The sequence below is a fragment of the Phyllobates terribilis genome, unplaced genomic scaffold (genome assembly GCF_046119375.1).
Source record: "Phyllobates terribilis strain yellow unplaced genomic scaffold, ASM4611937v1 Scaffold_1458__1_contigs__length_281995, whole genome shotgun sequence".
Lineage (NCBI taxonomy): Eukaryota > Metazoa > Chordata > Amphibia > Anura > Dendrobatidae > Phyllobates > Phyllobates terribilis.
This window is the reverse complement of record NW_027364218.1, coordinates 250,196-273,556: the sequence shown is the minus strand read 5'-3', so window position 1 is coordinate 273,556 and position 23,361 is coordinate 250,196. Positions and strand designations below refer to the sequence as shown.

At 45.2% G+C, this 23,361-nt stretch overlaps 1 protein-coding gene across 1 annotated transcript; it reads left to right on the top strand.

The window, feature by feature from the left end:
- Positions 1–1,506: 1,506 nt before the first annotated feature.
- LOC141244121 (uncharacterized) lies at positions 1,507–15,467 on the top strand. Its single transcript, XM_073668984.1, has 7 exons — positions 1,507–1,574; positions 7,463–7,602; positions 7,732–7,836; positions 7,920–8,043; positions 8,127–8,224; positions 8,401–8,491; positions 12,649–15,467. The coding sequence occupies exons 2-7, from the start codon at positions 7,525–7,527 to the stop codon at positions 13,839–13,841; spliced, it is 1,689 nt and encodes a 562-aa protein (XP_073525085.1). The 5' UTR covers positions 1,507–1,574; positions 7,463–7,524; the 3' UTR covers positions 13,842–15,467.
- Positions 15,468–23,361: the final 7,894 nt, after the last annotated feature.

Sequence of the window (23,361 nt, the reverse complement as noted above, 5' to 3'; positions counted from 1 at the left end):
GCGGCTCCGCTCCGTACACACGGCTCTGCTCAATACACCTCAAACACATGGCTCCGCACACCTCGTACATGAGTGCCTCCGCTCCGTACACCTCGTACACACACGGCTCTGCTCCGTACACCTTGTACACACACGGCTCCGCTCCGTACACCTCAAACACATGGCTCCTCACACCTCGTACACACGGCTCTGCTCCGTACACACGGCTCTGCTCAATACACCTCAAACACATGGCTCCGCACACCTCGTACATGAGTGCCTCCGCTCCGTACACCTCGTACACACACGGCTCTGCTCCGTACACCTTGTACACACACGGCTCCGCTCCGTACACCTCAAACACATGGCTCCTCACACCTCGTACACACGGCTCTGCTCCGTACACACGGCTCTGCTCCATACACCTCAAATACATGGCTCCGCACACCTCGTACATGCGCGCCTCCGCTCCGTACACCTCATACACACATGGCTCCGATCCGTACACCTCGTACACACGCGGCTCCGCTCCATACACTTCGTACACACGCGGCTCCGCTCCGTACACCTCGTACACACATGGCTCCGCTCCGTACACACGGCTCGGCTCCATACACCTCAAACACATGGCTCCGCACACCTCGTACACGCACGGCTCCGCCCCGTACACGCGCGGCTCCGCCCCGCACGCCTCGTACACGCGCGGCTCCGCCCCGCACGCCTCGTACACGCGCGGCTCCGCTCCGTACACCTCGTACACACGCGGCTCCGCACTCCTCGTACACACACGGCTCTGCTCCGTACACCTCGTACACACGCGGCTCTGCTCCGTACACCTCGTACACACGCGGCTCTGCTCCGTACACCTCGTACACACGCGGCTCTGCTCCGTACACCTCGTACACACGCGGCTCTGCTCCGTACACCTCGTACACACACGGCTCTGCTCCGTACTCCTCGTACACACGCGGCTCTGCTCCGTACACCTCGTACACACGCGGCTCTGCTCCGTACACCTCGTACACACGCGGCTCTGCTCCGTACACCTCGTACACACGCGGCTCTATCAGTACACCTCGTACACGCGCGGCTCCGCTCCGTACACCTCGTACACGCGCGGCTCCGCTCCCTACACCTCGTACACGCGCTGCTCCGCTCCGTACACCTCGTACACACGCGGCTCCGCTCCGTACACCTCGTACACACACGGCTCTGCTCCGTACACCTCGTACACACGCGGCTCTGCTCCGTACACCTCGTACACACGCGGCTCTGCTCCGTACACCTCGTACACACGCGGCTCCGCTCCGTACACCTCGTACACACGCGGCTCCGCTCCGTACACCTCGTACACACGCGGCTCTGCTCCGTACACCTCGTACACACACGGCTCTGCTACATCCACACTGTAAACCCCTCCTGACCCCACACATAAACTGCAGCTCATCCAGCACCATGACAACCAGCACAGCAGAGTCCTGCATCCACTGAGGCCCCTGATCATGTGACCCCTGACTCCTCCCCTCCTGTGACCTCATCACAGCTCCTGTGCGCACAGAGCAGCCATATATGTGGTGGCGGCTCTGCAGGTGGAGGTATGTGGAGACCCCATTACTGGGCGCAGGGGGCATTAACCCCTTCAGCACGGAGACTCTTTTGGGGTCTTGTGTTGCCCCTTTATAAGAATCATAAGGTTTTTGTTCTGTTTCCTGTAATAGATGCATACGACCCAACTATGGAGACAGGAAGGGAGGAAACGTATTGTTCTCATAGTACAGGACCCCTTTACTGGCCCCACAGTGTAATGTCCCCATTATGCCCCTTATACAGTATGTATGATGCCCCACACAGTGTAATGCCCCCATTATGCCCCTTATGCAGGATGTATGATGCCCCCCACACAGTGTAATGCCCCCATTATGCCCCTTATGCAGGATGTATGATGCCCCCCACACAGTGTAATGCCCCCATTATGCCCCTTATACAGGATGTATGATGCCCCCACACAGTGTAATGCCCCCATTATGCCCCTTATGCAGGATGTATGATGCCCCCCACACAGTGTAATGCCCCCATTATGCCCCTTATACAGGATGTATGATGCCCCCACACAGTGTAATGCCCCCATTATGCCCCTTATACAGTATGTATGATGCCCCCACAGTGTAATGCCCCCATTATGCCCCTTTTGCAGGATGTATGATCCCCCCACAGTGTAATGCCCCATTATGCCCCTTATGCAGGATGTATGATGCCCCCCACACAGTGTAATGCCCCCATTATGCCCCTTATGCAGGATGTATGATGCCGCCACACAGTGTAATGCCCCCATTATGCCCCTTATGCAGTATGTATGATGCCCCCACACAGTGTAATGCCCCCATTATGCCCCTTATGCAGTATGTATGATGCCCCCACACAGTGTAATGCCCCTTATACAGGCTGTATGATGCCCCCACACAGTGTAATTCCCCCATTATGCCCCTTATGCAGGATGTATGATGCCCCCACACAGTGTAATGCCCCCATTATGCCCCTTATGCAGGATGTATGATGCCCCCACACAGTGTAATGCCCCCATTATGCCCCTTATACAGGATGTATGATGCCCCCACACAGTGTAATGCCCCCATTATGCCCCTTATGCAGAATGTATGATGCCCCCATTATGCCCCTTATGCAGTATGTATGATGCCCCCACACAGTATAATGTTCCCCCAGTATCGCCTGAGGTCCTGCACTTGGAATGATTCTTCTGGAAAATGGGTTTCCTTCTGCCTGCTCCCCTACATGTAGACCCTCGAGCATGTATACATGCATGTAGGGGAGCAGGCCTTACTAGATATCGAGGCTTTGTACAGTAATATACCGCACGAGGATGATATCAGAGGAGTAAGACATTTCTTGAAATCGAGATCAATAGAGTGTAGCAGACATAATGACTTCATGGAGGATCTTCTAAAATTCACTCTTACTCTTAACTTCTTTCTTTTTGACAGGAAGTACTTCCCCCGAGCTCAGCGGTACTGCGATGGGGAGCCCCTGTGCCCCCTCGTATGATAACCTCTTCCTGGGCTGGTGGGAGGAAACCACAATATTCAGGGATGATCATAAGTGATGACATCCATATATTGGGGTACAGTATAGATATATTGACCACATTTTTATCATCTGGTCAAGGAAGAGTGAACAGTTTCTTGCATTTGTCAGGGAACTCAATATCAATAGCGATGGCCTTAGATTTACATCTGAGTTTAATTATTACCAGTTGCCTTTCCTGGATGTACTAATCTAGAAATAACGGGATGGGACCCTAGGGACACTCATCTACCATAAACCTACAAGCACTAATAAACTATTGAAATGGGATAGCCACCACCCCATCCCACTGAAAAAGAGAATACCCAAGGGCCAATTTTTACAGTTGAGAAGGAACTGTTCTAATGTCACAGATTTTAATATACAGACAATAGACATTAACACCAGATTCATGGAAAAAGGTACCCACAGTACAGTTTAGATTCCGCACGATTGTTTGCAGAAAAACAGGAGAGACAGACAGTCCTCCATACCTAACCAAGAGAGCAAGAAAAAGATGGGATAACACTGGTAATAGGAACTGAGTAACGGTATCTTTAATATCCTCAGAAAACACTAGGATGTACTTGTGGCCGACGCGGACCTGAGGGTGCTGTGTGATCTACTCCCACAATAACTTTCAGAATTGGTCAGTCAGTTAGGGACCATTTAGTGCATAGTGTCTATAAAAAACCAAAGGGACTTGGCTAGATAGAAGAGTCTGCGGTTTCTTTAGATGTGGAGAATGTTGCACGTGTAATTGGATGAGACCATGTAAATCTTGTTCCTCTACTGGTAAAACCATTGTTCAGAGGGATTATTCCAACTGTAAAACCTCGGGACTTGTATATATGGCCACATGCACCTGCCCCTAGATTATGTAGGCAAGGTCAAGAGGGAATCTAGGAGTAAGGTGGGGTAGCATCTGGGCGATATATGCCAAGGTCGGGACACCCCATTAGCGAGACACATGAACAGTGTACATCGAGTTGAAACCGGAGACATCTCCTTTTGTATCATTGAGTTTAAACCCAATGTGAGAGGGGGTGATCTCAATAGATGTATCCTCAAAAAGGAAAGTGAGTGGATTTCCAGATTGGATTCACTAGACCCTAAGGGACTGAATGAGCAAATTTCCTATGCCTGTTTTGTGTGAATACAGCCCCATTCTGGGTTACATTTTTGGATTTTATACTCTATTCATTGCTACTGTCATTGTTCATTCATTGTTCCCTGTGAATGGGGTTCACATATTGTTGTACTTCATCGAGATATCTGAGTTTCTATATCAGAATTATTTCTTATCAGTTATATCCCACTTATACTATTAAGTAACTAACAAGTGTGGGTTCCTTGTGTATTTCTAATTGTGTAATAGGGGTCAAATTTGACCATTTAGGAATATACTTTGGCCATCATCCCATATTTTATGTAGTGATAAAGTAGATCTACATGCCTATTGCATGATGGGAGGATGTGCAGTACTTGTTTTTAGTCTCCCATGACGCTGACCTCAGAGACAGGACTTTTCTATATTGGTGAAATGCAATCCAAATCCATTATGCGCTTCAGCGTGGAACTCATGCTTATGGACATGCGCAGTCTCAGAATGATTCTAGATGTGCTTCAGCGTGTAACACAACTACGGGCATACGCAGTCCCGGGTACTACTGGCACGGTGGGAATCAGTTTATCTGGCGTTTCAGTGTAAACACATGCACACTAGGGGATGGACATTATCGGACTTCTAGCTCATGAGAAGTAGCGCAGACGCAGTACATTATTGTAGACCGGCTCCATTCTATATACAGTGGGTACGGAAAGTATTCAGACCCCTTTAAATTTTTCTCACTCTTTGTTTCATTGCAGCCATTTGGTAAATTCTAAACAGTTCATTTTGTTTCTCATTAAAGTACACTCTGCACCCCAGACTTTGTGGAAATTTCTCCCATCTCCCTACTGCATCTCTGGAGCTGAGCCACAGTGATTTTGGGGTTATTCTTTACCTCTCTCACCGAGGCTCTTCTCCCACGTTTGGTCAGTTTGGCTGAACGGCCAGGTCTAGGAAGGCTTCTGATGGTCCCAAACCTCTTCCATTTAAGGATTATGGAGGCCACTGTGAACCTTGAGTAATGCAGAAATTCTTTTGTAACCTTGGCTAGATCTGTGCCTTGCCACAATTCTGTCTCTGAGCTCCTTGGGCAGTTCCTTTGAGCTCATGATTCTCATTTGGTCTGATGTGATCTGTGAGGTCTTATATAGACAGGTGTGTGCCTTTCCAAATGAAGTCCTATCAGGTTAATTAAACACAGTTGGACTCCTATGAAGGAGTAGAACCATTTCAAGAAGGATCACAAGGAAATGGACAGCATGTGATTTAAATATGAGTGTCTGAGCAAAGGGTCTGAATACTTATGACCTTGTGATATTTCAGTTTTTCTTTTTTAATAAATTTAAAAAAAAATCTACATTTGTTTTTTTTCAGTCAAGATGGGGTGCAAAGTGTACATTAATGAGAAAAAAATGAACTTTTTAGAATTTACCAAATGGCTGCAATGAAACAGAGTGAACAATTTAAAGGGGTCTGAATACTTTCCGTACCCATTGTAAAGTGGTGCTGCACGTAGTGGTTTAGAGGAATGCGGTGTCCACCGCTAGTTCCTGGTGCTGTGTGCGTTGTTAGGGGCAGGATGATATCTAAAGGTGGGGGGCGGGATTAGTGAGGGCGGCTGACCTATCGCTGCCAATCCTACAGGGCTGTATAGTGTGAACTCCGGAAGTGCACGTGTGATGTCACGGGAAGTGACGCGCTTCTCCCAGGAAGCTGTGCGTTCCACAAGCCGGTGTAAATGCTTTCCAGTGAGCCGGAAGTTTGAGTGCCAGTGAGAGAACGTGCATTCCACCAGTATAGAGCATAAGACCCCATGGGCATGAGCCAGAGCCTTTGATGGAGTGGAGAAGAATCCAGGAGAGTGGACAAGAATGTGTCAGAGAGGAATAATCTGCAATAAAGGAGACAATATTTGAGTAGGATATGGAGATCAAAACATGTATATTATTGACCTATTCAAATTGAAGACCACATTTCCAAATGTAAAATACATTTTAACATAGGGTCACATAAGATCCCTGGGTGACAAGTTTCTTTATACCAATTGTTCAATGAGAACCAAACTCCAAGCATAAAAAAACCTTATATAAAGGCCAGTAGGTCATACTCCCTATTAAGGCTTTTCGGTGAAGGGCACAGTGATGGGCACCAATGTGGCCCCCCCAATATGCAAATTGCTTCTTGTCAGCTTTCGAGAGTCAGGTGGTCTACTCTAATCCACTTTTTCAAGAACATTCCATTCTCTGGAAACGTTTCATAGACGACATCTTTTGCATATGGGGGGGTCCCTTAGAATCTTTAGAGGTTTTTCTCCACACTGAACTCCGCATGGCCAGATTTGAGCTTCACCATGACATATGATTCAAGCAGTGTTAGTTTCCAAGGATCAAGGATACACAGGGCCACCTAACAACTGACCTCTATTCCAAGCCCACCGATCGCTATGGCCTATTACACTTTTCTAGCAATCATCCAATGTCGATGAATAAATCTATACCTACATCACAATTTCAGAGGGTCAAACAGATAGTGTCCAGTGAAACTATCCGCAATCAGAGGTTACAAGAAATGATAACCAAATTCACTGAACGAGGCTATCCACCTAGCTTCTTGCATCCCCAGGCGTTGTATTCCAGAACTGATCGTCCAAACACTAAGGACAGAATCCCCTTTGTTCACACGTTCCACCCCTTCACCTACATCTTACATAAAACCATTAGGAAACACAGGAACATCTTACAAACTGGCTATCCCACGATCCCTGCGTTCCAACAACCCTTCCTACCGTGTTTTAAGAGAGCAATCAATATTACAGACTCTCTGGTATGTGCCGATTTGGGCACAGCGCACCAAGGTCCTAAACAATGGTTCTTGCAGAATCCCAAAATGGGCACATTCCCATGTCTCCATTGTCGTCAATGCAGCAATGTCCTCAGGTCAACCGAAACGTTTACTTTTGTTTTTGGACTGCATTAAAAAAAATGTTTTCTATAAGAACCATTGAGTGCCGAGGTTATTCTCAATGTCAATTCCAGTGTCAGAAAATTAGACGAGAATTAGCGTTATGGAAGATGAGTCTATGAGAAACGTATTCAGCTGCAGTCTCCGAGGAAGAAACTGCTTGTTGTCTGTGGCCTAAAATATAAAGGTTTTATTACTAGATGTAAAGGAAAAAAAACGAAATTCTGTAAAATAATAAATCTCCTTATATGTTTCCCCTCATTATCTCCAATAGTTGTATTATTACACAGGATTTTTATGATGTTACATCTGCTCATCATCTTCTCTCTGCAGTTTCCGATCCTCTCAGTGGAGATATTCTATATAAGAGAATTTTCCTGATTTACCTATCACAGATGGATATGGGCAGAGACAAGATGGCGGAGAGGTTATTACACCTCACCCTAGAGATCCTCTTTCGGCTTACTGGAGAGGTGAGAGATTCTGATGACGTCACATTACATCATTCTTATATATGGGAATAACAGATGGACAGAACTGGAGAGGCGAGGGCTCTGGAAATGTCTGGAGTGAGTTTTATTAATGTGTCTCTCCATAACCAGAGATTAATCACGGGGCCTCCACCTCACCCCCTGATACATGAGGACATCAATGACCAGAAGATCCTAGAACTCACCTACAAGATGATTGAGCTGCTGACTGGAGAGGTGACACTGCTGGGAATGCTGGGACATTAAACAGTAACACTATGAAGGGATCGGGGAGATGACTGTATCATTGTATGTGTCAGGTTCCTATAAGGTGTCAGGATGTCGCCGTCTATTTTTCCATGGAGGAGTGGGAATATTTAGAAGGGCGCAAAGATCTGTACAAGGACGTCATGATGGAGGTTCCCCAGCCCCTCACATCACCAGGTAATAGACAGGACTAAATACACGCGGCCTATAATTATCTGTATGTAAAGAATGAATTCAGTCCTTGCATGTGTTTTCTCCAGATCTATCCAGTAAGTTGACAACGCCAGAGAGATGTCCCCGTCCTCTTCTTCCACATGACTGTAAACAAGAAGATCCCAATGTTCCTCAGGATCATCAGGTAGATGGAGAGAAGGTGTCATGAGATCTCCCCTATGATGTGTAGACGGCTGTGAAGGTCTTGTGTTCAGTCTTGTTTTATATTTGTGTAATGAGAACGGTGGAGATGGCAGGATTAGAGCTGATCATAGATGTGACTTCTCTGTCTGTTTGTGACTTTTACAATATTTGTTTCAGTGTGAAGATCTGACCCATATTAATATTACAGAGATATATGTGAGGGGTGATGAGCAGTGTAAAGAGGAGATTCCTACATATGACTACCCAGGTGAGTAGTAACCACTAAATACAGAGAAGTCGTCACAAATTCTTCTCAGTCCCTGTCTGTGGCTGCTTTATCGGTGGTGTAGTCCGGCCGTATCACAATCGTGTGATCACCATTTTGCCGCTAGACGACAGCATTCTCCTCCATCCGAAAATGTTCAAATTACTTGCGAAAATTGTGAAAGCCCTTTTGTATAGCACTTACAACCTGGAAGATCCACCTACCCCCTGAGATTAGATGATGCTGACCGTTACCTGCCCAGGTCTGTAAACTACAAAGCTAAATGACAGCGTACGTAGAATGTGCTGACAAATTAGAAAATCACTTGAAGAAAAATATTATGATGGGCCTCTAAGAGAAAGCGGAGGGTAATGATGCTGTTGGCTTCCTAGATCCCTGATATCTTATTGGATGAATCTACCTTCTCCCTCTTCTGTGCTGCTGAATGTGCTCATATGGTCCCTACAAGACCTGGTCCAGTCTTTCTGGCCAAACTTCACTTTTTTGATCAACAACATTAAATGTGCAGTGAGGGACACGTGTGAATTTCTGTACAATAACAACAGAGTTTCCCTTTATCCTGACTGTTCAATTTCTTTTAAAACCAACTAACTTCAAACAGGATTGTGATAAACTATACAGAAAACATTACACCTGTGCCATGATATATCTCTAAGCTGTGCGTGGCTGATGGCTGTAATATACATTTATTCACGCCTGCAGGAGATGTGTTGGCTCCAGCCCTGGTTTCATGGATTCACTCCACGTCATAAATTCCATTATGTTTTCAATCCTAATAAATTCAGATTACTGCACAATCTCTCCTGAAATGGGGGCACTAATACATTCTCTACTCTCCTGGTCAGAACTCATAGTAGCTCCAATGGTCCGCCATAAATGAGTGTGACTCCGGTTTAGTGTTTTTATATTCTTTCTTTTTTTACAGGTTCATTGTGGTGGGATCGGCCGGCCTCACTTATGTGAGTCTGTAACTCCCTGGTAGTCTTTCAAAAAGGTCTCCATTGCCTCTTCCAAATGCCCGAGATCTAAATTTAAGACGCCTCAGCTCTGCACTATTATAAAAAGTTCACTTTAAATGTCTAATATTTCTTCTTGAAACTCATCTGACAGAAAATATTGTCCCTTACGATAGTTTAGATTGCCAAGAGCCACCGAGCCCCATACTCCAATTACCACGGAGAGGTTTCACCACTAGTTACTCATTTTTCTCTGATGAAGACTGTTGAGTTTGATCATTTCAGTAGATGTTTTATTGTCTATAGTCACAGTTTTTGACTTTGTAATCCTCTGATTTAACCCCTTCCTGCAGCCAGTTTTGTGTTTCTAATCAGGCCCCATTTTTCAAATCACTTTATGTGGTGATAACTTTGGAATTCTTCATAAAGGATAATAAGAAACAAATGAACCTTACAAATTATTTTCCAACTTCTTTTGAATCTGACAATCCCCTATATACGGTTGTACACTACTGTCTGGGCACATGGCAGGTTAAGAAGGGCAGGAGCGCCATTTAGCTATTTGAATGCAGATCTTGCTGGAATAGTTCGCAGACACAATGTATTGGGGACGCTGTTCATGGTCACCTGGAAGCTCAAAAGATGGCCACCACGAATAGGCTTGCCTTATCTAACCCGTTTACAGATTGCACAAATTAATAATAATAATAATTTTTTTTATTTTTATAGCGCCAACATATTCCGCAGCACTTTACAAATTTTAGGGGGAAATTATACAAACAATACAGAATAAGCATATCTCATATTGAAAGGAGTTAGGGCCCTGCTCGCAAGCTTATAGTCTATGAGGAACTGGGGGAGACACAAAAGGTAGAATGTACATATATTGTATAATGCAGCCTTGATATACTAAATAGGATAAATAATACATGGACTGGTCGCCTGCCAGTATGTGTGCAGCCCTGACCGAGGCTATTATGTGCATGGTTGGTATGAACCTGAACTTGAGGAAGATTTTAATTTGGGGGAAAACTGGGACGGACAACTGGGATGGACAGATAGTGTGTGGAGGCGATACGCCAGTCTAAAGAAATGAGTTTTTAGGGTCCACTTGAAACTGTGGGTATTGTGAATTAATCGAACTGTCCTGGGTAGTGCATTTCAAAGAATTGGCGCAGCACGCGAGAAATCTTGGAGACACGAGTGGGAAGTTCGGATTATGGAGGATTTTAGTTTTAAGTCACTGGCAGAACGGAGGCCACGTGTAGGGTGGTAGACTGAGACAAGGGAGGAGATGTAGGGGGGTACTGAAGCATGGAGCGCTTTGTGGGTAAGCGTGGTAATTTTAAATTGAGCTCTATATTGGATGGGTAACCAATGCAATGACTGGCACAGGGAAGAGGCATCGGTGTAGCGGTTGGCGAGGAATATGATCCTGGCTGCTGCGTTAAGGACGGATTGGAGAGGGGAGAGTTTAATAAGAGGGAGTTGCAGTAGTCCAGACGAGAATGTATAAGAGCTACAGTAAGAGTTTTTGCCAAGTCAAAGGTTAGAAAAGTCCTGATTCTTGAGATGTTTTTGAGGTGTAGATGACATGAACGAGCGAGTAATTTGATGTGAGGAGTGAAGGAAAGGTCGGAGTCAAAAATGACCCCAAGATAGCGGGCTTGTTGCTGGGGAGTAATGGTTGAGCCATAAGCGGAAATGGCAATATCGGGCATAGGTAGGTTAGTGGAGGGAGGAAAGACGAGTAGTTCAGTTTTTGACAGATTCAGTTTTAGACAGAGGGAGGACATAAATTACTTCATAAATTTACGTCATAAACACAAATTACTTTGCTCATCATCCTTTAACCCCTCTACATGGATCTGGACTAACACAGAGATCCCTAGGCTTGGGCCACGGTGTTACCTGCTGTTCTGTGGAGTGAGATCGGAAGAAGAATAGTCAGGTAGCCGGGTCAGAACCAAAAGGATAGAAAAAATACAAACTCAGAAGACATGAGTAGTCAGTAAATGGGCCGGGGTCACAACAGGAAACAAATACACAAGCCGGGAGCTGAGCACAGAGGACTGAACCAGAGGAGAACAAGGCTGTATCTGGCAGCTTCCGGCAATATGCCTTCAGCTTTAGTAGGGTGTGGTTCTCTCCAAATGGCTGAAGCAGGGAGCAGATTACTCCAGCTGGACAGCACATACACCCATACTGCCAGACTGGATGGTACTATTGGTCCCAGTAATCCTAATCTTAGTGGCTTAACAGAGCCTTCGCCGCCCAGAGCTTCTGGTTCTGACGTCTCTTCCATCACCAGCGCCGCCTGCAGAATGAATAAGACGGTGCCTGGTGACAAAAGCAGACGTCACACAAGTCGATGCAGGAGGAGAAGTAGATGTCCCAGAGGAGATGGGACACACCTTTTGCAGAAGCCCTAATGTAACAAAATGGCAGAAAACCAGAGCTGTAGAAATCCCCATAAAGTGACTCCATTTTGGAAATTATAACCCTCAGTGAAATAATCTATAGGAGTAGTGACTATTTTGACTCCACAGTCACTCTCCAGAAATTAGCACGCAGTGGATGTTGGAGAGTGAAAATTGCAAATATGCCATTTTATTACCCAACACATAGTGCCCAGATTGTGCTCCAGGAGACACACACCATAAATTAAGTGGGTTCTTCTCATTATAGTAATACCAAATACATGGATGCTAAATGAGATTTAGGCACATAAACTACTGCAAAGCTCAGAAGCGAGAAGGATATCTGACTTTGGAAGAGCTGATATTGCTAGATTGGTTTATGGAAGCCATGTTGCTTTTCAAAAGCCTTTGAGCCACTAATAATGTGGAAACTTCTGTTTTTCCATTGACAGATGATGGATCTGAGTGGGGACTTGTTTTTTGTGAGATGAGTAGAAGTTTTTATTGGTATTATTTTCGCCTACATAACATCATTTTGTGGCTTTTTATTCCATATTTGGGAGGCAGAATGAAAAAACAGTTGAACACTACGTTCTACTGGTCCATCCTATGAGGTTTTCTATTAGACAGTCATTGTTCTGGTGAATAAGTGAATTTTTTTTATATAACTTGCCTTTTTACGGACAATTTAAGTAGAAATGTTAAAACATATAAAATTCAAGGATTTTTTATTAAAAATAATAATTGTTCTTATTCTTGGCAGATGTCTGTACCAGGAGATCAGAGGGACAGCTGACATCTTCAATTTTCAAATCAGATAATTTTCAGATCCAACAGGATACAATTGAAGTGAATGCCATTACTCCAGATTTACCATCATCGCTTCACAGCCAAGATCTGTCATCTGATCCTTTGAAACAGGTCCTGTCTTCTGATTCATTACCGACTACTAAGGAAAATCAAAGTCACAAAATAAGCATTAAAAAACAAATTGCTCCTAAAGCAAAGAAGCCATTTTCACGTTCAGAATATGGAAATAGTTTTCCTCTCAAAAAGTCTTTTCTTAAACCTCAAAAAATTCACACAGTGAAGAATAAATTTTCTTGTTCAAAGTGTGGGAGATGTTTTAATCAGAAATCAGATCTTGTTAGGCACCAGAGTACTCACACAGGAGAGAAGCCATTTTACTGTTCAGAATGTGGGAAACGTTTTACAGAGAAATCAATTCTTATCACACATCAGAGAACTCACACAGGAGAGAAGCCATTTTCCTGTTCAGAATGTTGGAAATGTTTTACAGAGAAATCAAATCTTATCAAACATCAGAGAATTCACACAGGGGAGAAGCCATTTTCCTGTTCAGAATGTGGAAAATCTTTTGCAACGAAATCAAATCTTATCAAACATCAGAGAATTCACACAGGGGAGAAGCCGTTTTCATGTTCAGATTGTGGAAAATGTTTTACAGAGAAATCAACTCTTACCAAACATCACAAAACTCACATAGGGAAGAAGCCTTTTTCCTGTTCAGAATGTGGGAAATGTTTTACAGAGAAAGCAACTCTTACCAAACATCACAAAACTCACATAGGGAAGAAGCCCTTTTCCTGTTCAGAATGTGGGAAATATTTTAAAAATAAATGGAATCTTATTATTCACTACAGAACTCACACAGGGGAGAAGCCTTTTTCATGTTCAGATTGTGGAAAATGTTTTACAGAGAAATCAACTCTTACCAAACATCACAAAACTCACATAGGGAAGAAGCCTTTTTCCTGTTCAGAATGTGGGAAATGTTTTACAGAGAAATCAACTCTTACCAAACATCACAAAACTCATATTGGGAAGAAGCCTTTTTCATGTTCAGAATGTGGGAAATGTTTTAACCAGAAATCGGATCTTGATAAGCACCAGAGAACCCACACAGGGGAGAATGTCGCAACTACACCCAACTAGTCTCTGTAGAGACTAGAAAGGCCCTAGCTGCACACCTAAAAACACCACCACACACCCAACTAACTAATAAGCCATTGAGGAGTTTCTCATACCCCCAGAGGAACCAGAGGGGAGGCTGCAACACACTCTTAACAAGGGGAAAGGAAAGTATGAAGTAAAATACAAAAAAGCTGAATGAGAAACAAAAACACATTCATATAGGGCAAAGAAGGCAAGCTAAGGAGAACCAAAAATAAAAGGAACAAGTATAATCTCCCCGAAACCTAACATTGTTAGAATTAAAAGGTACTGGGAGGGAAAGCAAACTGACCGGGAGGATAGTTTCACCTTTGTGGTGAAACTTACAAAATTTATCCTCACCAACTGTAAATGTAAACCTGTCCATTTATAATGACCATGGACAAGATAAAGATTCCCAACTCACATCAGGACCACAAGATCCCAGGTACTTTCAGCTGCATCACAATGAACTTAATTATATGTACCAAATGTCCAACTGGGGGTCTGTATGTAGGGGAGACAGGGCAAAAACTTAAAAAAATGATGAATTCTCATCGCCACACAATAAAAGAAAAAAAAAGAATAGATCTACTTGTGGCCAAACATTTTTACGGCCACAACTGCTTCTCCCTCTCCCATACTGATAGTTCTGCTTCACGTCACTTGTCTTATCTATTGCATTATTCCTGTGCCCTGTTGTGTATAAATATGTGACTCTTCAGATTTTGTATTATACTATATCTGATGAAGAGACCTGAGTAGTCTCGAAAGCTTACTGACTAATGGCTAACTGAAAACATTGTATCAACCACTGAGAACTTTCAAATTTTAATGTTTTTCTCCAAGCAGCAATTTTAAGATCTCTCCACAGGTGTTCAATGGGATTTAGATCCGGATTCATTGCTGGTCAGAACTGTCCAGCACTTTGTTTCCATCCATTTTCTGGGTGCTTCTTGAAGTATGTTTGGGGTCATTGTCATGCTGGAAGACCCATGACCTAGGACGCAAACTCAGCTTTCTGACACTAGGCACTACATTGTGCCCCAAAATCCTTTGCTAATCTTCAGATTTCATGATTCCTTGCACACAGTCAAGGTACCTGACCAAAGGCAGCAAAACAACCCAAAAACATCTTTGAAGCGCCACCATATTTGACTGTATGTGTTGTAAATTTATTGATTATGTTGCGCACCTTGGACAGCGGAACATCCGGATCTCTAAAGATGGACTTATAACCTTGAAATTATTGATATTTTTCAACAATTTTGGTTCTCAAGTCCTCAGACAGTTCTCCTTTTTCTGTTTTCTCCATGCTTAGTGTGCCACACATATGTACACAATGCAAAGATTGAATCAACTTCTCCCTTTTTTATCTGCTTTTAGTTGTGATTTTCATATTGCCCACACCTGTTACTTGCCACAATCACGTTTGAACAAGCTTCACATGCTTGAAACAAAGTTGTTTACCCACAATTTTGGCAAGGTGTCAATCATTTGCCCGACCTATTTTATGTGGTTTTGTGTGAAATTATGTTAAATTTGCCTTTTTTTTCTCTGTTTTCTTGTGTTGTTCCAATACACACAAAGGAAATAAACGTGTATAACAAAACATGTAACTGCAATAATTTTCTGGGAGAATTACTTCATTTTCTGGAACAATTTAAAGGGACCTAACACTTTTGACCATGACTTGTTTTTGTTGCCTTTTTAATTTGTTGCAGCATATCATCCTCTTCATGTTCAGCTATATTAGGAGGCTTGTAGCAAAGTCCAGTTAGCAGCTTTCCATTATTGCCATTTCCATGTACATTAACCATACTGATTTTACATCAGGGATGTAAAGCTCAAAACATTCAGAAGGCCAAAATGAAAAACTTGGACAAAATTGTGGACCATCCAGTATACAGTATAATGGGCCCCACATAGTCCTCCATACTGAATAATGGGTCCCACATAGTCCTTCATACAGTATGATTGGTCCCACATAACTTTCCATCCAGTATAATGGGCCCCACATAGTTTTCCATACAGTATAGTGGGCCCCACAAAGTCCTCCATGCAGAATAATGGCCCCACATAGGTGTGTTGGTTCTGGTGTCGTGGGTCAAATATAATCAGCAAGAGTTGGGCATGTGTGCTGTACATTGTCGAAGCTGCCCTACATGTCGTCATTGAGCTTGAGGTCTTAAGTCAGCGCAGTTCTCCATGAACCTAAACCCTTTCTTCCTGACAATTATCTCCTTAAGTTCCCGCTGACTTTCTAGTGACGTAGTGAAATCAGCAGTATTTCTGAAGACACCACCTGTACTTCAGCTTCTCTCCTAATTCCCTGTAATCATTTTTAAAGACCTTTCACCTCCCTCTAACTTTGTCATTGGTACCAACGTGTACCATGACTGCTGGGTTTTCCCCAGCCCCACCCAATAATCTGTCTATCTGATCGCATGAAGATCCCCGTTAGGAGCACACAAAATGTGTGTTCTCGTCTTAGTTGTCTGCCGGCAAATTGTATATAGGATCTATACAGTCAGAGAAATCACAAATGAACACTGAGTAGTGTCTCAAATAGGCTTTTTATAGGAAAAATCAGGGACCTTTCCACACATTACCTCATTGCCTTATCTTATAATTATGGCTGACATCTGTCGCTAATGGGTCATTTTTTTAATATGTAAACAGTTAAGTCAAGCTGACTCTCAATTAAATCAATTAAGTCCGTCTTGCACATAAGGTTCAAAGGTCAATCAGTATAGTCACTTATCTTTTATTATTCTGTAATTTCCCTAAAAGTAATGAGATCATTAGCAAGCTCTTATTATCAGATTAATATGTTAGTCAATAATCATTAGGGATTTTCCATAATTCCATGTTCCACGTAGTATGTGGATCTTTGATCAATATGAGATTATTGGTACAATGTGGTACGGGCAGGAGGAGGGCATTCTGGATTGTCTGCAATTCTTAATACATAAAAGTATGGAGTTCCATTTTCATATAACTTCCATAATCATACATATATTTATCTATAACACCCCAAATTAACTTAGGAATTATCTTAAGGACCATAATCTTTCCACTTGAAGAGATAATGCAGACGGTACCTGACCCACCTGGAACGAAGAATTCACCTTACTTCATACTCCCAACACCCTTCCAAATCCACCTCAATTATGTCTTGAGGTCCCCTCAAATTTTTTTAAAAGAGAAGAATGGAAAGACTTATTGATTTTCCAGGCAATAGGAAGTTGCAACTTAACGGTCACAGGATTTAAAATTTTAATAATTTTATAAGGACCTACAAATTTAGGTGCAAACTTTCTAGATATTATCTTTAAGTGCAGATTTTTTTAGGACAACCACACAAAATCCCCCACCCTAAAGACAGGAGCCTTCCTATGTCTGCGGTTAGCAACTCTTTTGGTCCAGTCACTATCTACCAAAAGATACCTTTCGACCTCCCTCCAGACCTTTAAAGAGGTTGTCCACTACGATTAACAATGCCCCCATGGATTTAAATTGTGCCAACAAGTCTTTTTGTAAATACCTTGCTTGTTCTTTATTGCCTGTGAGCGGCGCTATTGCTGGCTGCTCACCAGGCATCACGGGACCCCGGCTGCAGCCGACTCCGACATCCGCTGATGTCACGTCAAGTTCCGGCTGCAGTCGGGCGTGAGCAAGTGACGCCCTCCCCATTGAGTGATGGGCTGTGGTCGGGGTTTCATCGCACATCACAGCTCAGCATCCACCTCGTGCTTTCCCTCTCTGCTTTAGTTGGGAAAGAGCAATAAAAAATGTAATTGCACTCGGACCAATGTTAATGAATGAGTGACATCTCATCTGCCATTTTTTTTTTATCAGCTGAAATCGGGCTGAGAAAAAATTCACAGCATGCTGCAATTTGCCACGTATCTCGGATGAGACTCGCCAATGCAAGTCAATGGGTGTGTGAAAAAAATCTCATAGCACTCAGACCATGCGAGTGGCGTCCGATTCTCACGCCCCCGTCTCTTTAAAAGCCTGCAATTCATCAGCCGCATACAGTTAACAATACATCGGTGCCCAACAATTTAGAATAGAAAGAATAGCTATACACATAGAATAGATAGAAAGGTGTCAGTCATGTATATAATTAGTACAATGACAGTGTTGGTTACTGTACTTGTCATTTATTGTTAAATTAAAGGATTTATTAAAAAAAAATTGGTGTGGGGCCCCCCGTAATTTTATAGTCTAGCAGAGGTTAAGCAGACAGCTGGAGCAGATTTTTGAAACCTGGGAAGGGCTTTTTGTGGGGTCTTGAAGCCTTTTTTTTGAAGCCTTGGTGTGGGGTCCCCCTATTTTACCAGGTAGCACAGTCTATGCTGTAGGTTGCCTTACTTGCACCTGCATTTTCAGCTTTGCCCATAAATTTTCAATAGGATTGAGATCAGGACTTTGTGATGGCCACTCCAAAACATTGAATTTGTTATCCTTAAGCCACTTTGTTACTATTTTGGCAGTATGCTTCAGGTCATTGTCCATTTGGAAGACCCATTCCCGCCCAAGTTTTAACTTCCTGGCTGATGTTTTGAGATGTTGCTTCAGTATTGCCACATAATCTTCTTTGTTAATGATGCCATCTATTTTGTGAAGTGCACCAGTCCCTCCTGCAGCAAAACAACCCCACAACATGATGCTGCCCCCCTATGTTTCACAGTTGGCATGGTGTTCTTAAGCTTCCAAGCTTCTCCCTTTTTCCTCCCAACGTAACAATAGTCATTATGCCCAAAAAGTTGAATTTTAGTTTAATCAGACCACGGGACGTCTCCAAAAATTAAGGTCTTTGTTCCTGTGTGCATTTACAAACATTAATCTGGCTTTTTTATGTTTCTTTTGGAGTAATGGCTTCTTCCTGGCAGATTGGCCTTTCAGCCCATGTTGATATAGTACTCGTTTCACTGTGGATATTGACACAATCTTACCAGCTTCTGCCATCATCTTCACAAGGTCTTTTGCTTTGGTCCTTGGGTTGATATGTACATGTCGGACTAAAGCACGTTCATCTCTGGGACACAGAACCCATCTCCTTTCTGAGCGGTATGATGGCTGGACATTCCCATCTTGTTTGTACTTGCATATAATTGTTTGTACAGATGAATGAGGCACCTTCAGGTATCTTGAAATTGTACCCAAGGATGAGCCAGACAAGTGCAAGTCCACAATTCTCTTTCTGGTATCTTGGCTGATTTCTTTAGACTTTCCCATGATGCTGCACAAAGAAGCAGTGTGTTTCAGGTGTGCATTAAAATACATCCACAGGTGTGTCTGAGAAGCTTCCAAACACATGACATTGTTACGGATCCGGGTGGTGTAACCTCTGTGCTGGGATGCAAGGAGGGGCATAACTAAGTGCCTACTCTGACTGACCCTGGTCGCACGGCGGCTTAGTTGACTCCGTGAACCAAGGAGGGACCAGGCAGGTGGAACAGGTACCACACTGGGACCAACCTTGTGTGAAAACAGGCGACTCCCACAGGTCAGATGGCTGAAGCTGACAGGTACAGCGGGAGAGCACGGCAGGTAGCCTGACGGGTGATCCAGGTTGGCAAAAAGGCGGGCACGGCAGGTAGCCAGACGGGTGATCCGGGTAGACAGGCTGGCGGGACACGGCTGACAGACAGGCTGGCGGGACACGGCTGACAGACAGGCTGGCGGGACACGGCTGACAGGCTGGCGGGACACGGCTGACAGACAGGCTGGCGGGACACGGCTGACAGACAGGCTGGCGGGACACGGCTGACAGGCTGGCGGGTACGGATGATAGACAGGCTGGTGGGCACGGCTAACAGACAGGCTGGCGGGCACTGGAACCTGAGGGCTGAGGAGAGTGTTAGCACACAAACAACAAACTTGCACAGGCACCTCCAAACCCCTTCCAATCCACAAGAAAGAAAGTCTTTCCTCTTACCCTGTTGATGGCCAAAATGTTCTCTACCTCAAAGACATCCTCAGCGGAGACTGGAGCTGGAGCGGTACCTGGATCGTCAGAGAAAGAATTAAGGACAACAGGTTTGAGGATAGACACATGAAAGGAGTTGGGAATCCGTAAAGAGGCCGGGAGTTTCAGCTTGTAAGCCACTGGATTTATTTGGTTCTGAATCTCGACCGGACCGATGAACCGTGGACCCAACTTATATAATGGTATCTTGAGACGGACATATTTGGAGAAAAGCCAGACCTTGTCTCCCAGACGGAATTGAGGCGCATCCAGACGTCTCTTATCAGCATGCTTCTTCATCCGCTCGGAGGACTGAAGAAGCGCAGATCTAGTGTCTTCCCAAATAACAGAAAATTCACTGACGAGAGACTCCGTGGCAGGATTGTCCACTGCAGCGGAGACGGGAAACGGAATCCGGGGGTGTTGACTGTAGACCACAAAAAACGGAGACTTAGCAGAGGACTCACTCACATGGTTGTTATAGGAAAACTCGGCCCAGGGCAGGAGCTCAACCCAATCACTATTGTGAGCGTTGACAAAGTGCCGAAGAAAGCTGGTAAGGATCTGATTGATACTTTCCACTTGACCATTGGACTGAGGATGATAAGCAGAAGAGAAATCCCAAGAGACATCCAGCAGCTTGCACGTGGCTCTCCAAAAGCGAGAAGTGAACTGAACTCCTCGGTCCGAGACAATGTAGAGGGGTAAGCCATGGAGACGGAAGATTTGACGGATGAAGTCCTTAGCCAGCACAGGTGCAGACGGAAGACCAGGCAGAGGGATGAAGTGAGCCATCTTGGAGAAGCGGTTGGCGACCACCCAAATGACTGTACAACTGGCCGATACAGGGAGATCCGTGATGAAATCCATTGCAATATGTTGCCACGGAGCGGAAGGCACGGGAAGAGGAAGGAGGTGACAGGCTGTAAGGTGCCTAGGTATCTTGTTACGGGCACAAGTCGAGACAAAATCCGCAACATCCTTGCGCAGGGTGGGCCACCAATAGTGCTGGGCAATGAGCAGAAGTGTCTTCCTCTGGCCGGCATGGCCAGCCAGTTTGGATGAATGGCCCCAGAGTAAGACCCTCTAACGATCTTGAGCCGCTACAAAGGTCTTACCAGGAGGTAGATGAGACAGGTCAAACGGAGCAATAGTCATTATTCTGGAGGGATCAATGATGTGTAGAGGCTCCTCCTCCAGTTCGGAAGACAGAAAAGAGCGGGATAGAGCATCGGCTTTAATGTTCTTGTCTACCAGGCGGTAATGGAGATTGAAGCAGAATCGAGCAAAGAACAAAAACCATCTGGCCTGACGAGGGTTAAGTCTCTGGGCGGTCTGCAAATACATGAGGTTTTTATGGTTAGTGTAGATGACCACCAGGTGCAGAGCCCCCTCAAGCAAGTAGCGCCACTCCTCTACCGCTAATTTGATGGCGAGCAGTTCTCGATCTCCTGTAAGGTAATTACGCCCGGCCGGAGAGAAGAGTTTGGAGAAGAAGCCGCAGATCACCATTCGCCCGGACGAGGATTTCTGGGTGAGCACTGCTCCAGCTCTGGAGGAAGAGGCATCAACCTCCAGGAAGAACTGTTTATTGCCATCAGGACGGTGTAGCACAGGAGCTGAGGAGAAGGCTTGTGTAAGAGAGATAAAGGCATTCTCTGCCTCAGGAGACCACTCCCTGGGATTTGCTCCCTTACAGGTAAGAGCAGAGATCGGAGCTGTCCGGGAGGAGAAATGAGGAATGGAGAGGCTGTAATAGTTAGTGAATCCCAGAAACTGCTGAATAACCTTCAACCCCTCCGGTCGGGGCCACTTTAAGACAGCAAACATGTTCTCGGGATCCATCCACAGTCCGGTCTCTGAGTTGATATACATCAGAAATGGCAGGGAGGTCTGCTCAAAGAGGCATTTCTCATACTTAGCATACAGGTGATTCTTCCAGAGCCTCAGCAGTACCTGACGAACATCCCTCCGGTGAGAGGGCAGATCAGGGGAGAACACCAAGATATCGTCCAGGTACACCACCACGCAGGAATACAGGAGATCTCGAAAGATATAGTTTACTAACTCCTGGAAGATGGCTGGAGCATTACAGAGACCGAAGGGCATCACGCGGTACTCGTAGTGACCATCCCGGGTGTTGAATGCAGTCTTCCACTTGTCTCCCTGGCGTATCTGGACCAGATTGTACGCCCCACGCAGGTCGAGTTAAGTGAAGACCTTTGCGCCCTTTAGGCGGTCAAACAGCTCCAAGATGAGAGGCAGGGGGTACTTATTCTTGAAGGTAATCTGGTTGAGGCCCCTATAGTCGATACAAGGACGAAGAGAGCCGTTCTTCTTCTTGACAAAGCATAATCCTGCTCCAACCGGAGAGGTGGATTTCTGGATAAATCCCCTAGCAAGATTTTCTTCGATATATTCAGACATGGCACGGGTCTCGGCCAGCGACAAGGGGTAGATTCGCCTGCGAGGAGGTGAAGCACCAGGTATTAGATCGATGGGGCAATCATACGGCCTATGAGGTTGTAGTGTATCTGCCTCCTTTTTATTAAAAACGTCCGCATAGGACCAGTAGGGTGCTGGCAGGCCAGGTAGGTTAGCCGGAGTAGAGAGGGGTTGAGCAGGACGAACTGGAACCAGACAGGTCTTATGGCGTTCCTGACCCCAACGGAGCACCTCTCCACAGCTCCAGTTCAGGACGGGCTCATGTCTTTGTAACCAAGGCAGGCAAGATGGGATGAGAGAGACCGGACAGTACGTAAAAGGAGATCTTCTCAGAGTGCAGCATTCCCACATGAAGAGTTACCGGCTCAGTGACCAGCAAGATGGTTTCAGGGAGAAGGTTTCCATCCACAGAGGAGACTGCTAAAGTGTCCGCCAGACGTATGGTAAGAATCTGAAAATGCTCCGCAACGGCCTGTTGGATGAGATTCCCAGCGGCTCCGGAATCAAGATGGGTAGTCTCAAAAAAGCGGGTCTCACCACTGGTAACGGAAACGGATAGAGTCAAGGGCAGAGAGGAAAAACTCTTGCCTAAGACGACCTCTCCGAGCAGTTCTAGACACTGGAGTTTCCCGGTCTCACCGGGCAAGAGCAGATAAGATGCTCATTATTGCCACAATAGAAGCAACTCCCCTCAGCACGACGGGTCTCCTGGCGAGACTTGACCATCTTGACTTGGTCAATTTGCATTGGCTCTGGAGAAGACACCCGGGGGAGTGCAGGTTGCGAGACTGGACTTTGGAGGACGGGAGCGAGGCGCGGAGGTTTCCTCTCACGGTTCATCTCCTTAGCGCGTTCCAGGAAATGAATGTCAATCTGGGTAGCTAATGACACCGGGTCGTCCAGGGAGGGAGGTATGTCACGACCGGCTAGCTCATCCTTGATCCGTCCGGAAAGGCCCTCCCAAAAGGTGGACACCAGGGCCTCATTGCTCCAGGCAAGTTCAGATGCGAGGGTTCGGAAATGTACGGCATACTGGCCCACAGTGAGACTCCCTTGGCAGAGTTGGAGAAGTGAGGAGGCAGTAGGAGATTTTCGTCC

Bases quoted from the DNA above. Each gene is read 5' to 3' on its own strand.
- LOC141244121 (XM_073668984.1), top strand. From the start codon at position 7,525: ATGGATATGGGCAGAGACAAGATGGCGGAGAGGTTATTACACCTCACC. The intron at 7,603-7,731 runs GTGAGAGATTCT...CTCCATAACCAG, and splicing joins TCTTTCGGCTTACTGGAGAG to AGATTAATCACGGGGCCTCC. The intron at 8,044-8,126 runs GTAATAGACAGG...TGTTTTCTCCAG, and splicing joins CCAGCCCCTCACATCACCAG to ATCTATCCAGTAAGTTGACA.